This window comes from Penicillium longicatenatum, assembly GCF_028827895.1.
Source record: "Penicillium longicatenatum strain IBT 33135 chromosome Unknown contig_11_segment0_segment0, whole genome shotgun sequence".
Classification (NCBI taxonomy): domain Eukaryota; kingdom Fungi; phylum Ascomycota; class Eurotiomycetes; order Eurotiales; family Aspergillaceae; genus Penicillium; species Penicillium longicatenatum.
Genome location: NW_026643117.1, coordinates 159,413 through 173,170, shown reverse-complemented (window position 1 = coordinate 173,170; position 13,758 = coordinate 159,413). Strand labels below are relative to the sequence as shown.

The window sequence follows — 13,758 nt, the reverse complement described above, 5'->3', positions numbered from 1 at the left end:
GTTCGGCCGCGCTATGTCTTCCTGCAAGTTTGACTGCTCAGCTCCCGCCCCCGCCTTGTCTATAAACAGCGATATCACTGGGATTGGGGTAGGTGTATCTCCCTTTTTCTCTTATTGACCACGGGTGTATCTCACACTTTTAGATAATTATCAACAATGTCGTGACTGCCGGCTTGGTTGTAGTGATCGTGGCCCTCCACTACCACACCGTCTACGATCCAACCCGCGACCCGTTTCAAAAAGATGGTCAAACTCCAACTTCGTTTCGACCCAACCCGGTGGACAAAGGAGTTTCGTTTGCCATGCACTCACTATCATCAATCATACGCCCTTTCGTTAAATTTGACACGAGCGAAAAATTTGCGAAATTCTTAATCAAGGTAGGTTAATTCTTATGAGATCGGATTGGTCAGTCAGGAATATTTAAACATAATTTCGAAAAACAGTGCATCCGAGCAATGAGCGACATACAAATCGTGACAGGGTTCTCCATCCTGATCAGTGGGCTTGTGCAGCTCAAATGCGGCCTGGCAACGTATCATTGGCTCGTCATCGTCCAACAGGCCTGGCTTTCCTGCCTGACTCAGTTATCCTGCTTAACGCTTCTCCGTAACTATCTCCACGACCACCCTACTGAGCGGGCAATAAGGCTGCTAGTAGTGGGTGCATTAGTGATATTGCTGATCGTGGGGCTTAGTTTCACCGGAAACTATCACTGGGCCTTTGATGCAGATAATACAGACCACCCGACTCTCAGTGACCCTGCAATCTGTTATATGCGCGCTCGGCCAGGGATGAATTCCGCGTTTTTCTCGATGTCTCGCTCGATAATCTTGATCGTCATTGGATTTGCTTCGAGAGTCATTAGCCTCTACGATACGCTTTCAGTTGGTGTTATTGGGCGAGCCAGAACCTTCGTTTCAGGCCACACACGAAGGTCGTTACGCATTGTATATAACTGGAGCCACGCGTCTGGCTCGCCACGGAGTTTGAAATTGACACTTGGCTACCTTCCCCTCTTGTCTGTCTACCTCACGTGTTTGGTGCTCGTGGATATGTGGGATTCTGTTATTAATGAGGTCAGATAATGTATATCGGACGTGTCGATTACATCCCATGTTTCTGACTTTACCTTAGGTCGCCTGGTTAATTGCCGCCTTTACATTCGGTATAGCCCGAGTAATAGGGACAATATATCGACCGGAAAAGATGGGCCTCGAGGCTTCGTTGACTGGCTTCAATGATTGGTCGTTTGGCCAAGTTGCTGCTGTGGTGTTACTGGCCGCACCGCTCATCACAATCATCGAGTATCTCAAGGACGGTGAGTCAAGTCTGGTGATTCTTATCTAGGATCAACTGAGAGGTCTAATACTCGCGCACAAGATGAGACTCGCGCACAAGATGAGACGCCCACACAAGAAGAGACGCCCACACAAGAAGAGACGCCCACACGAGATGAGACGCCCACACCGGATGAGGAACAACCTTCTATAGCTATAGCAAACCCAACCACCACAGACCCCAACGACCCTGACAATGATTGGATGTCTCACCCCAACATACCGGATCTGATCTATAGACATTTATCCATGTTTACGTTCATAATCATCTTCTGGACGGCAGACCATGATCCTTTCGGCAAGACGAGCAAGCTTTTATCAGACGGTGATCTCATCTTAACGGGTCTTTCGATGCCTTTATTCATTCTTTGCTCTTTGATGGTGGATACTATATTTGTGGATAGAAACCCTGCATTTCACGACAGTATGAAGGTCTGGGTAGAGATATACAACACATCGACTATGTTATATATGTTCTCCTCCATGTTTGCGCCGATTACTTATGGTCTCCTGCCGCTCCTCATTATCGGTGCTTTGGCGGCTCGATTTCGGAGTTGATATCTGACATTTTCAATATTTCCTTTTCATTCGAGACGCGGAGGCCTCTGTGGTGGTTGGCGATGAAGACGTTGGACATTAATGAGCTTGGCCAGCTTTAGCCTGTTATCAGGGTGCCATTACAATCCAATATTGATTGATCCGTACTGTATCTCCGCGGAACTGAGGTGGACCCAGGATCGACGGTGGGGCATCGGGACTGATATGAAATTTTCACCGAGTAACACCCGAATGATCGATGAGGAGATGGAGCGGGGAAGTATAACCAAGCATTTCCCTGTTCTTGACGCACGCGTGGTGGAAGTTCAATACACTCGGTCGGCATCACAACATGACGCAGGAAATAAATAATAGCCTGCAAGGCGAGACACAAAATCAAGAGAAAGATGCCGTGGTCAGCACAGCGCATGGAATCGAGGAATCTCACCCGAGTAAATCACAAAGCAACATCACCATCGTTAGCTGTGTAAGTTAGTCCCCAGATGAGACATGCTGGTACTAACGGCCTCAGTATATCGCGAATTTCAGTGATGGATTCCAAAACAGTCTGGCTAATCCGACGAATGTGATCTTCAAGGATCTCCTGGGCGCCAGTGCTTTTCCATCGGCAATGAAAACCCGAATTAGCAATTCGCTGATTGTCGGTGCCATTCTGGGAGTCGTCGTGTTGGGATATACATCCGACATGTTTTCTCGCAAAGCCGGTCTGCTGGTAACCTCGTCGCTCGTGGCCATTGGTACTTTAATGTCTACGGTCGCGTTGTCGGTGAATCCATCACAGAATATGTTATGGTATTTTGTGATTGCTCGTGGGATAGCGGGCTTTGGCGTTGGGGGCGAATACCCTCCCAGTGCAGCAGCCGGAATCGAAGAATCAGACGATGTGAGTTCCAACGGAAGGGACAGATCCATGATGGACGCCAGACTCACCAGCTCACCTGCAGTTAATGAGCAAATACCGGGGGCCGCTCTTCGTCTCCTTCACGACTCTTATGGCGACACTCGCCGGTCCGATTTTGCAGATCATTTATCTGATCTGTCTGATTGCCAGCAACAATAATTTGACAATTACGTTTCATGCGATCTATTCCATTGCCACGATCCTTCCCGTGGCCATTATCATCCTGCGACTGTTCATGGTGGACTCGACATTATTCCGCCATTCCAACCTGACGAACCAACGACGCTCGCCACGAATCTATCTGCTCCTTGCTCGCCGCTACTGGTGGAGAATCTTCACGACGTCGTTTGCCTTCTTTCTATATGACTTCATCAACTTTCCTAATAGCATCATGTCGAGCAGCATCATCTCGTCGCTCGTTAAGGATCAGGACATTCGACAGACCGCCATCTGGCAGGTCATTCTAGCCGTGTTGCCCGTGCCTGGAGTCTTGATTGGCGCGTGGCTGACCAATGTCATTGGTCGACGCAACACAGGGTATTCTAGGATTTGCCGGCTATGTGGTCCTTGGCTTTATCATTGGAGGAACCTACGCCAAACTATCCAAGAATATCGCCGCCTTTGTTGTGCTTTACGGGCTGCTGCAGGCCTTTGGACACATGGGTCCGGGGGCGACAATTGGATTAATCTCTTCCGAGTCTTTCCCCACGGCGGTCCGGGGTATGGGATATGGAATCGCGACAGCCTTTGGAAGAACGGGGGCAGCGGTAGGAACACAGTGCTTCACTCCTTTGGAGGACGCCGCTGGCACCAATTCCACATTCTACCTGGCCGGTGCAGTAGCGGTTGTCGGAATCCTGGTGTACTCTCTTTTGCCCGAGAGCAGCAAGCTCGATCTCGCGAAGGAAGACAGAGTGTTAGAGGAGTATTTGGCCGAGCATGGGTACCACATCGGGAAGGGAGACCGGGAGGCGTAGAATCCAGACCATTGGCCATGTTTCAGAGCATTCCCCATTGGTAAACATCGGATTGAGTTTCAGGAGAGCAGGACTAGGTTCTATGTTCTTGGATAGAGTTCCCGAGGCCCACAAAACCTAAAATTTAATTTCCTGACCTACATTGATACACTAGAGCCCGGGGGCACACAGACACAGAGACACATACGACCACGTTCTGTTTACTGAGTTCCGATGACCGATCGGTTGCAAAAGCCCAGATGAAATAGCTCAGTGAGACAGTAATAAAAAACTGCGCATGCAACGAGTGTTCTTATTGGAAGGTATTTTGTCCCGACATTTGGACCAAGCGGAGTCGCGGATCGCCCAGGAATTTGATATTCGCCTACGATTTGGCGATAAGCAACCCCTGGGCACAAAGTACATGAATGTGAGATCATCCCGGCATCTGAAAGTGGGGCCGATACAAGGGATGGCAATGCAACTGCCGGCAAGTATCCATTAGCCCCCCTAGATGAAATGGCACCAATTGCTTGATCGGGACAACTCGGTATTAATATCGAACGAGACATGAGATCGCTGATGTAGCTGATTCTGTTTACAGAAGATCTTTACTTCAGATCTCGAGGCCATTCCCTTAGACCGAAGGGGATGGAAATATCCATGGGCTGATTGTTTCCTGTTGAACACAATTACAGAGATTGAGACCAGTAGTCCCCTTTACAGTTGCAGCAATTGCGGGAGAGAGTGAAGCTGGAGAGTATTGGGTTCACGCACCCAAGTGCCTGTACCAGTACTTTTGTGGGGAATGTATGTGCATGGCAACCGGGTGCTACCGTTGATCTACATTCCGGTGAAACAGTAGGCCCCCATGCTTAAATATAGTCTGAATTTATTCTCCGTTTCAAATTCATATGGCTGTCACCAATGCACCAGGATGCGTGCATTACTGGTTTTAGGCCTGTTGGCCCTCGCAAGAGGCCAATTGTCGGACTGCACTTGTTCCTATACGACGACGGTAACAGAAACTGTTCAGCCATCGTCGACTTCCCCATCAACTTCAGGTGGGTCTCTGAGTTCAGCCGATTATACCCAAAATGCGCTAATGTGTCTCAGGGGCTGGCCCGGCCGTCACAGTGGCGACGGACAAGTCTGGCCAGTTTACGGCTATTGGCGATGCGATCTCCTATGCGCAACACAATGAGATTCCCACTGTGACCGTGCTAGCGGGCACGTATCCAGCCGTCACCGTTTCTGCAACCCCATCCGTTGCTGTGATTGGCGAAAGCACAAGTGACGAGGACTCTTCGAAAAACAAGGTTGTGGTTTCCGACGAAGGAACGGCGCTTACACTGTCTGTCAATGTGGACGGCATTACATTCCAAAATTTCGATTTTGTCAGCACAGGGTCAGACGACCCCGCCGTGAACATTAAAGGAAACAAGCTCGCATTCTACGCCTGTCGGTTTGTTTCGGCGGGCCCGGTGGCAATTGAAACAGGGCTTGGTATTGGCATCATCGCAAACAGCTATATCGAAGCCCAAGATACGGCCATCGACGGCAGAGCAACGTTGTATATCTTCAACACCGACATTATGCTCATGCAGGACTCGGCCATTGTTGCCTACACAACTGGTACTGACTTGGATGGCACGTTGTACAATTCCACTGTGGTGTTGGATAAAGCGACAGTATCCCCCAAAGCAGACGACAAGAGTGACAGGGCATATTTGGCCAAAGCAAAAGGCTTGGGGTCCGTGGCTGTCTACCGAGGCTCATTGCTTGATAGTTTTATCGCCGACACTGGAGTCTACGTTGATGGCATTACCCAGGATGCACGCAACTTCTACGGTGAATACGGGGATACAGGAGCGGGAGCGTACCCGAGCAACAAAAAGGCCAGATCGCCATATGTGACCCTCTTGGACAACTCAAGTATTTCGCAATTCACACTGGGCGCAGTCTTTGCAGGCGCATATCCTGATTTCGCCACGTCGGATACTAGCTGGATCGATCCCACCGTTCTAGACGAGATCGCCACAGCAGATGAAACCAGCCCTACATCAAGCGCAGCTCCAAGTGGAACTGACGGTGCATCTCCCGGGACACCGACCCCCACTTCGGATAGCACAACACCTCCAGACGGGGCGTTCATCGTCTCTAAGACAAGCATTGCGGGCAAGAAGGTCTACGACACAATACAAAGTGCCCTTGATGCCTTGCCGAAATCCGCCAGTGCCTCTTCCACTGTGTTCATCTACCCTGGTACCTATGACGAACAGATTGTGGTCAGAGCCCCCGGCACTGTGATTCTCGTTGGCTATTCCGAATCCACGGGTGACAACGAGAAAAACCAGGTCACGATACAGAGCAACAAGGCGGGAGATCCCAGCTCGGACACGTCTTTGTCTAGTAGCGCCACTGTCTATGCTGATGGAAACAATTTGCAAGCGATCAACATCAACTTCTCCAACACGCACAATGGAGCCGATGACGCATCAGTGGCATTTGCTGTCGCGGCCGACAAGTATGCTAGTCTCTATAGCTGCCGAGTTACTGGCAACCGGAACGCTCTTGTCGTTGACGGCTTTTTCTTCGCCGCCAATAGCTACATTGAAGGCAACGAGGACATGATCTCTGGAAGTGGCGCGGGCTACTTCCTCAATTCCACTATATCTCCAAACGAGGATGATATTAGTATCACTGCAGACAGACGTGCCTCCAGCTCTACCCCAGGAGGACTCGTCTTTGACCAGTCCAAAGTAACGCCCGTTGGTGGTGCAGGGTTAATGTCCGAGATATCACTGGGAAGACCACGGAATTCCAATGCACGAGTTGCCTACATTGAATCCCATCTTGGGTCATGTGTGGAGCCCGAAGGCTGGGAGAGATGGTCTTACGCTAGTCCGAGGACTGATGGTGTCTTATTCGGTGAATTTGAAAATGACGGCCCAGGGTCTGATACCTCCCAACGCGCCTCTTTTGCCACGCAATTGACCAAGGAATCCGTTGTGCAATTCGAGATTGCCAACTTCTTTGATTCACTTTCATGGATTGACTTTTCGCACGTTGATGGAACACCTTTCAGCGTGGAACCGTCTTCGCCATCGAGTACTTCGCCAGATTCAAGCTCCTCTGCATCGACCTCACCGAATGCTGCGGCATCGTCACCAGATCCTAGTGGTTCTGATGCTGCAAATCCAGCAGGGTCTTCGCCATCGAGCACTTCGCCGTGTTCAAGCTCCTCTACATCGACATTACCGAATGCTGCGGCATCATCATCAGATCCTGGTGGTTCAGCATCAAGCACCCCTGATGCTGCAGATCTAGCAGGGTCTTTGCCCTCGAGTACTTCGCCAGGTTCAAGCTCCTCTCCGTCGACATCACCGAATGCTGCGGCATCATCATCAAATCCTGGTGGCTCAGCATCAAGCACTCCTGATGCTGCAAATCCAGCAGGGTCTTTGCCCTCAAGTACTTCGCCGGGTTCAAGCTCCTCTCCGTCGACATCACCAAATGCTGCGGCATCATCATCAGACCCTGGTGGCTCTGATGCTGCAGATCTTAGTGGCTCTGATGCTGCAGATCTTAGTGGCTCTAATGCTGGAGATCCTAGTGGCTCTGATGCTGCAGATCCAGCAGGGTCTTCGCCATCGAGTACTTCGCCAGGTTCAAGCTCCTCTCCGTCGATCTCACCGAAAGCTGCAGCATCGTCACCAAACCCTGGTGGCTCTGCATCGACCTCAGACCCTGGTGGTTCTTCATCAAGCACTCCTAATCCTGCAAATCCAGCAGGGTCTTCGCCATCAAGTACTTTGCCAGGCTCAAGCTCCTCTCCGTCGACATCACCAAATGCTGCGGCATCATCATCAGACCCTGGTGGCTCTGATGCTGCAGATCTTAGTGGCTCTGATGCTGCAGATCTTAGTGGTTCTGATGCTGGAGATCCTAGTGGCTCTGATGCTGCAGATCTAGCAGGGTCTTCGCCATCGAGTACTTCGCTAGGTTCAAGCTCCTCTACATCGACATCACCGAATGCTGCGGCATCGTCATCAGATCCTGGTGGTTCAGCATCAAGCACCCCTGATGCTGCAGATCTAGCAGGGTCTTTGCCCTCGAGTACTTCGCCAGGTTCAAGCTCCTCTCCGTCGACATCACCGAATGCTGCGGCATCATCATCAGACCCTGGTGGTTCTGATGCTGCAGATCTAGCAGGGTCTTTGCCCTCGAGTACTTCGCCAGGTTCAAGCTCCTCTCCGTCGACATCACCGAATGCTGCGGCATCATCATCAGACCCTGGTGGTTCTGATGCTGCAAATCCAGCAGGGTCTTTGCCCTCAAGTACTTCGCCAGGTTCAAGCTCCTCCTCTCCGTCGACCTCACCAAATGCTGCGGCATCATCATCAGACCCTGGTGGTTCTGATGCTGCAGATCCAGCAGGGCCTTTGCCCTCGAGTACTTCGCCAAATTCAAGCTCCTCTACATCGACATCACCGAATGCTGCGGCATCGTCTTCAGACCCCAGTAGTTCTGATGCTGCAGATCCAGCAGGGCCTTTGCCCTTGAGTACTTCGCCAGGGTCAAGCTCCTCTGCATCGATCTCACCGAAAGCTGCAGCATCGTCACCAAACCCTGGTGGCTCTGCATCGACCTCAGACCCTGGTGGTTCTTCATCAAGCACTCCTAATCCTGCAAATCCAGCAGGGTCTTCGCCATCAAGTACTTTGCCAGGTTCAAGCTCCTCTCCGCCGACATTACCGAAAGCTGCGGCATCGACACCAAACCCTGGTGGCTCTGCATCGACCTCACCGAATGCTGCGGCATCGTCATCAAACCCTGGTGGCTCTGCATCGACATCACCGAATGCTGCGGCATCTTCATCAGTTTCAAGCTCCTCTGCATCGACCTTACCGGATGCTGCGGCATCGTCATCAGACCCTGGTGGTTCTGATGCTGCAGATCTAAGTGGCTCTGATGCTGCAGATCTTAGTGGCTCTGATGCTGGAGATCCTAGTGGCTCTGATGCTGCAGATCCAGCAGGGCCTTTGCCCTCGAGTACTTCGCCAGGTTCAAGCTCTTCTCCGTCGACATCACCGAATGCTGCGGCATCATCATCAAACCCTGGTGGCTCTGCATCGACACCACCGAATGCTGCGGCATCATCATCAGACCCTGGTGGTTCTGATGCTGCAAATCCAGCAGGGTCTTTGCCCTCAAGTACTTCGCCAGGTTCAAGCTCCTCCTCTCCGTCGACCTCACCGAATGCTGCGGCATCATCATCAGATCCTGGTGGTTCTTCATCAAGCACTCCTAATCCTGCAAATCCAGCAGGGTCTTCGCCATCAAGTACTTTGCCAGGCTCAAGCTCCTCTCCGTCGACATCACCAAATGCTGCGGCATCATCATCAGATCCTGGTGGTTCTTCATCAAGCACTCCTAATCCTGCAAATCCAGCAGGGTCTTCGCCATCAAGTACTTTGCCAGGCTCAAGCTCCTCTCCGTCGACATCACCAAATGCTGCGGCATCATCATCAGACCCTGGTGGTTCTGATGCTGCAGATCTTAGTGGCTCTGATGATGCAGATCTTAGTGGTTCTGATGCTGTAGATCCAGCAGGGCCTTTGCCCTTGAGTACTTCGCCAGGTTCAAGCTCCTCTCCGTCAACATTACCGAAAGCTGCGGCATCGACACCAAACCCTGGTGGCTCTGCATCGACCTCAGACCCTGGTGGTTCTTCATCAAGCACTTCTGATGCTGCAAATCCAGCAGGGTCTTCGCCAACCGACCCATCAAGCCCACCGGGTTCTGATGACCCCTCCTCAAGCTCAGCAACAGCTGCAGGTTCTTCAGTGTCAGATGGTATTACCACCAGCACTATCCTGGTAACAATCACAACTTCCGTGACTACCACCGACGCCACAGCGACCTCTGTAACAACGAAAACAAATACTCTCGACCCAGACTGTACTATAACCCCAGCTCCTGTCATTGTAACGACCACTGAGAAGGGACAAACAACCGTCATCGAAACATACACCGATGCCGACTCCACAGAGACTGTGCAAAAGACCTCGACCATCACAATTACAGTCACTGATCCTTCACCCAAGGCAACATACACCCGAACTGTGATCTCGACGACCACCATAACATCAACATCACCACCCTCCATAACAACATCCATGCTGACCATTACGGCCTGTCCTCGGGGAACGAGCACAAAGACTGGCAAGACCACAGTTGTGACGACAAAGGTGACTTCGACGAAGACCGAGACCGATAGTGTGACAACGACTCTGGATTGTATCCCAGCAAGGAAAATGAAACGACATCTACTCCCGCCTCGATCAGTTCCTGCAACTAGATCCAAACCGACAACGGTCACCGAAACTGCTATGACAACTGGGATGACCCATTCTCTCAAAACGGACGGTACTATCATAATCACAGATGTGAACCATGTGAAAATCACCATCTCTTTTGTAACATCCACAGTGACCGAAACAAACACTGCCACCGTTGCTGCAGACACTGCTGTGGTGACAATGACCGGGAATGCTGGCGATTCAGTCACCTTAGATCCAGAGACGTCAACTTCCACCGTCACATCACTCTCATCAACTACATCTATCACGACGGTGACGGCTGCCGTCGCAACGATCACAGACTTGACAACAACTACAGCTCAGTCTACGGTGGGATTGGCTCCCTCAACGGTGATTCTGGTGGTTACCACGCAGATATCTACCTCCACGCTCTTCTTACCTGCGTCTACCTCGACCGAGACCAAGACTATTACCTACCATAATATCCCGACTACGACGGTCACTTCTCGCCCGACCTCCACCAAGACCAAGACGGTCAAGACCACCACAATCACCACTACTAGTACAGTGACAAAAACTTCACAGGACGCTACGACCTGTACTTCCTGATGGACAGATGGACAGATGGATAGATGGAAATTTTGATTGACCTTAAAAGCCTCCAGTGTTCTTTTTTCGTGCCTTTTTGTGAATCTTTCGGCCTCTTGTCTCTATGACCCGGGCTTAATTGTGCATTTTACGGAGTCAATTCGAAACGATTACGGAGTCAAATTGAAACGATTACGGAGTCAATTTGAAACGATATCCTACTTTTATCTTCCCTTATAACATTCGCTTCAAACCAGGACATTGGGTAGATCCTTAGATAGCATAGAGGTAAACAAGCATGTTGAACTCACTTAGGTATTGAGATTATCGGAATATACTGATTTCAGCTTGTCTTTCATTGAGAAGGCGACTACAGAAGGCCTTGTCGATGAGGCACAGTGAAAAGCCCGCCGATTGCGATGCCTCAGGTAACCATAGGCAACCGTAGTGATCTTCTATTTGGAACACATTGTGAAGTTGTATCAGCGTTCATGCAGAGTTCTCTTGCGTCAATGAGAATCAGTACTCTCAGGCCAGAACTGATTTGTCAGTACCGCATAATAATTGCACTTCTTCCCCAAAATATTGGTCTTCCTGCCTGTGAATAGCGCAGCACCATTTCAGCCAGATGCTCACCCCAGGCTCGCCGACCTTGTCAAGTCACCACAGGAATCAATCACTTTGGCACGAACACGCATAAAGTCATCCCCTTCACCCTGCAAACCGACCTCCTACGATCCTCTTGGATTCCTCATACCGACAGAAGCCAAGAGTATCGCTACGCTCTCCTTCCAACAATGACCCGCCGACCAAGGTGGTTGCTCTCATGATGACCGCCTGTGTGCCCGCGTGGCGGGTGGATACTGAGATTTGGACCGAAGTCTCAAATGGGCAACCCATGCGCAATACCCGGAGTCGGTCTCTGGGAAACCTGGAGTGGACACTACAGGTATACTACGAGAATGGCGCCGTTAATGGGAGGCCGCTGGTGTTGAGCTTTGAGCTGATGATGCGCCGACGAGCGACCGGCATAGACGCGGACATTATGTTCGATAGCGAGATGCTCAATAATGTGTGCTCAGGTCTTATAATGTATGCAGTGGTTTCGAGGTGAGTATTGCGTGGCGCTTTTGTATTTCTACATCCAGGATGACCCTATCGCACTTTGCTGGATCTAGCCATGAAAGATGACGAAATCAACCCCACTGAGCACTCCACGCTGACTGGCTTTGCCAACCATGATGTTTCGGCTCAGCATTCCAATGCACGGATACAAGGCTCGGGATCTCGGGTTCAACCTTCCACGCCCCGGCTCAAAGCAGCATCAAAACTAGACAAAGGCTGCCATTGAAAGGAATTGTGCGCATTGAGGGGCATTGGACATCTCCGCATCTAGCTCTGGTGCGCAGAACAGAGAAAGAAAAGTTCTAAGGCTCAGCATTCTCGAAGCGGTGCTCTCGACGAAAACGGCAGGTTTGCCTCCGAAGAATGCAACTCAAAACCTGCGGAATGTGACCCGGACCGGACCCACTTGGCTCGAACCAGCATCTTCATCTCCGATCTATACTTGCGCTTCAAGTTGCGGACCGTGAATTTATGCTGATGACTCTAGTTTATTGGGGTAATGTATCGCATACACGATCTCAATTGCTGGAACTGCAGCTCCGATCCTGACCTCGCGCCAAATGGGCAGTGCGCAGTGCGATGACCTCGAAGCGTTGACGAATCTCATGAAAGGTACCATCCATATAGATGTGGATATGGATCACTATCATCCATGGTACCAAGGTGTCCAAAGTCTTCACCTGTCTCCTTATCTCTTCTGCTCCATCCATGGAAAAGTACCCGGAAATGGGCCACCAAAGAGACCAGATCAATGTAACTGTTGAACTTAATTGAATAAGAAGGGATTGTATTCTTGCTTCTGACCAATTGTTCAATCTTCATCTGCTTCCTGTCTATACATTCAATCTTTTTTTCCACTTGTACCTTCCATCGCAATAGCTTAATGCGCTACGTCAATCCTTTCTTGCTTCTTGCCTCCGCAGCTGTGGTGACCGCTCAAGATGCAGTTGTCGGTCAAAATCTCGCAGCCAACAGCGGATCATGCGCGTCACAATCGTATGTTGCTTTGATGCCGCTCGGGACATGGTCTGACAAATATCTCCAGGGTCGTCGATACATGCGTCAACGTCATGAAGGGTACACTCCAGAAATGCACTGAGAACGACTGGGATTGCAAGTGCTCAGGAAGTGCCAATGTTGCCAAGTGAGTAACTCGAGGCTGTTCCGATCATTCGCTAATCTGTGAAGTTGTTACGAAGATTGCCCCGATGACCCGGCACGCTTTTCGGCAATGCTACTCAGTGAACAGGATTGCGCCACTGCGAATGCTTATGACAAGGGCGAAACAACGGTTCCAACCACGTGGACTACGCCCGGCCCCAATACTGTGACGGCGACGCCGACGGATACTCAGGTGAGCACCACGACGAATACTGCGGAGCCGACCAAGTCGTTGCAGGGCGAGAAGGATGCCAGTCCCTCCGAGGGAGCTGCGGTCATGAAGTCGGCTGGGAGTTTGCTGGCGTTGTTGGGATTAGGAGTTGGGGTCATGATATGAGCGCCTGTCATTGGATTATGTTTTGGTCTGTTTAGATGTTGAAATAATAGAGTGTCACAAATCAGTTCACATCAAATTTTTGGATTCCCTGTTGATACTGGCCGATCTTTGCCAATGACCTGCTCCCACGAGCAAGATCAACCACAAAATCCGGTTCCTTAATGATCCCCCGCGGCCGTTCCGAAGCTCCAGGGTCGGTAATAGGGTACAGCTGAGCGGAGGAGAGACTCAGAGGAGACTCGCTTTCGAGGCGAAGAAAGAAAAGACGAAGCACTCCAGCGGTGAGCGAGAAAGAACAGAGCGAAGAGAAAACAACCGTACTGTAAAGAGAGAGAGAGAGAGAGGAGTGAAGAAATGAAGACAAGAGACGAGCATTGATCTAAGGATAAGAGCGACCTGACCCCCGTAGGTCTCCACATTGCAGATTGGATGAGTTGTAAAGATGAAAGATGGAGGTGACAGCTGA

The 13,758-nt window shown here is 50.7% G+C and overlaps 5 protein-coding genes across 5 annotated transcripts; all 5 read left to right on the top strand.

Annotated features, from left to right (window-relative positions):
• Positions 1–1,209: 1,209 nt before the first annotated feature.
• On the top strand, positions 1,210–1,898 carry N7484_000072 (uncharacterized protein; the record flags this gene model as incomplete). Its single annotated transcript, XM_057110493.1, has 2 exons — positions 1,210–1,321; positions 1,384–1,898. The coding sequence occupies 2 exons, from the start codon at positions 1,210–1,212 to the stop codon at positions 1,896–1,898; spliced, it is 627 nt and encodes a 208-aa protein (XP_056977719.1).
• A 331-nt stretch (positions 1,899–2,229) lies between these two features.
• N7484_000071 (uncharacterized protein) lies at positions 2,230–3,776 on the top strand (the record flags this gene model as incomplete). Its single annotated transcript, XM_057110492.1, has 4 exons — positions 2,230–2,364; positions 2,410–2,781; positions 2,843–3,277; positions 3,336–3,776. The coding sequence occupies 4 exons, from the start codon at positions 2,230–2,232 to the stop codon at positions 3,774–3,776; spliced, it is 1,383 nt and encodes a 460-aa protein (XP_056977718.1).
• A 906-nt stretch (positions 3,777–4,682) lies between these two features.
• N7484_000070 (uncharacterized protein) lies at positions 4,683–10,690 on the top strand (the record flags this gene model as incomplete). Its single annotated transcript, XM_057110491.1, has 2 exons — positions 4,683–4,773; positions 4,872–10,690. The coding sequence occupies 2 exons, from the start codon at positions 4,683–4,685 to the stop codon at positions 10,688–10,690; spliced, it is 5,910 nt and encodes a 1,969-aa protein (XP_056977717.1).
• Positions 10,691–11,498: 808 nt separating this feature from the next.
• N7484_000069 (uncharacterized protein) lies at positions 11,499–11,860 on the top strand (the record flags this gene model as incomplete). Its single annotated transcript, XM_057110490.1, has 2 exons — positions 11,499–11,779; positions 11,818–11,860. The coding sequence occupies 2 exons, from the start codon at positions 11,499–11,501 to the stop codon at positions 11,858–11,860; spliced, it is 324 nt and encodes a 107-aa protein (XP_056977716.1).
• An 817-nt stretch (positions 11,861–12,677) lies between these two features.
• Positions 12,678–13,292, top strand: N7484_000068 (GPI anchored serine-threonine rich protein; the record flags this gene model as incomplete). Its single annotated transcript, XM_057110489.1, has 3 exons — positions 12,678–12,790; positions 12,840–12,938; positions 12,983–13,292. The coding sequence occupies 3 exons, from the start codon at positions 12,678–12,680 to the stop codon at positions 13,290–13,292; spliced, it is 522 nt and encodes a 173-aa protein (XP_056977715.1).
• Positions 13,293–13,758: the final 466 nt, after the last annotated feature.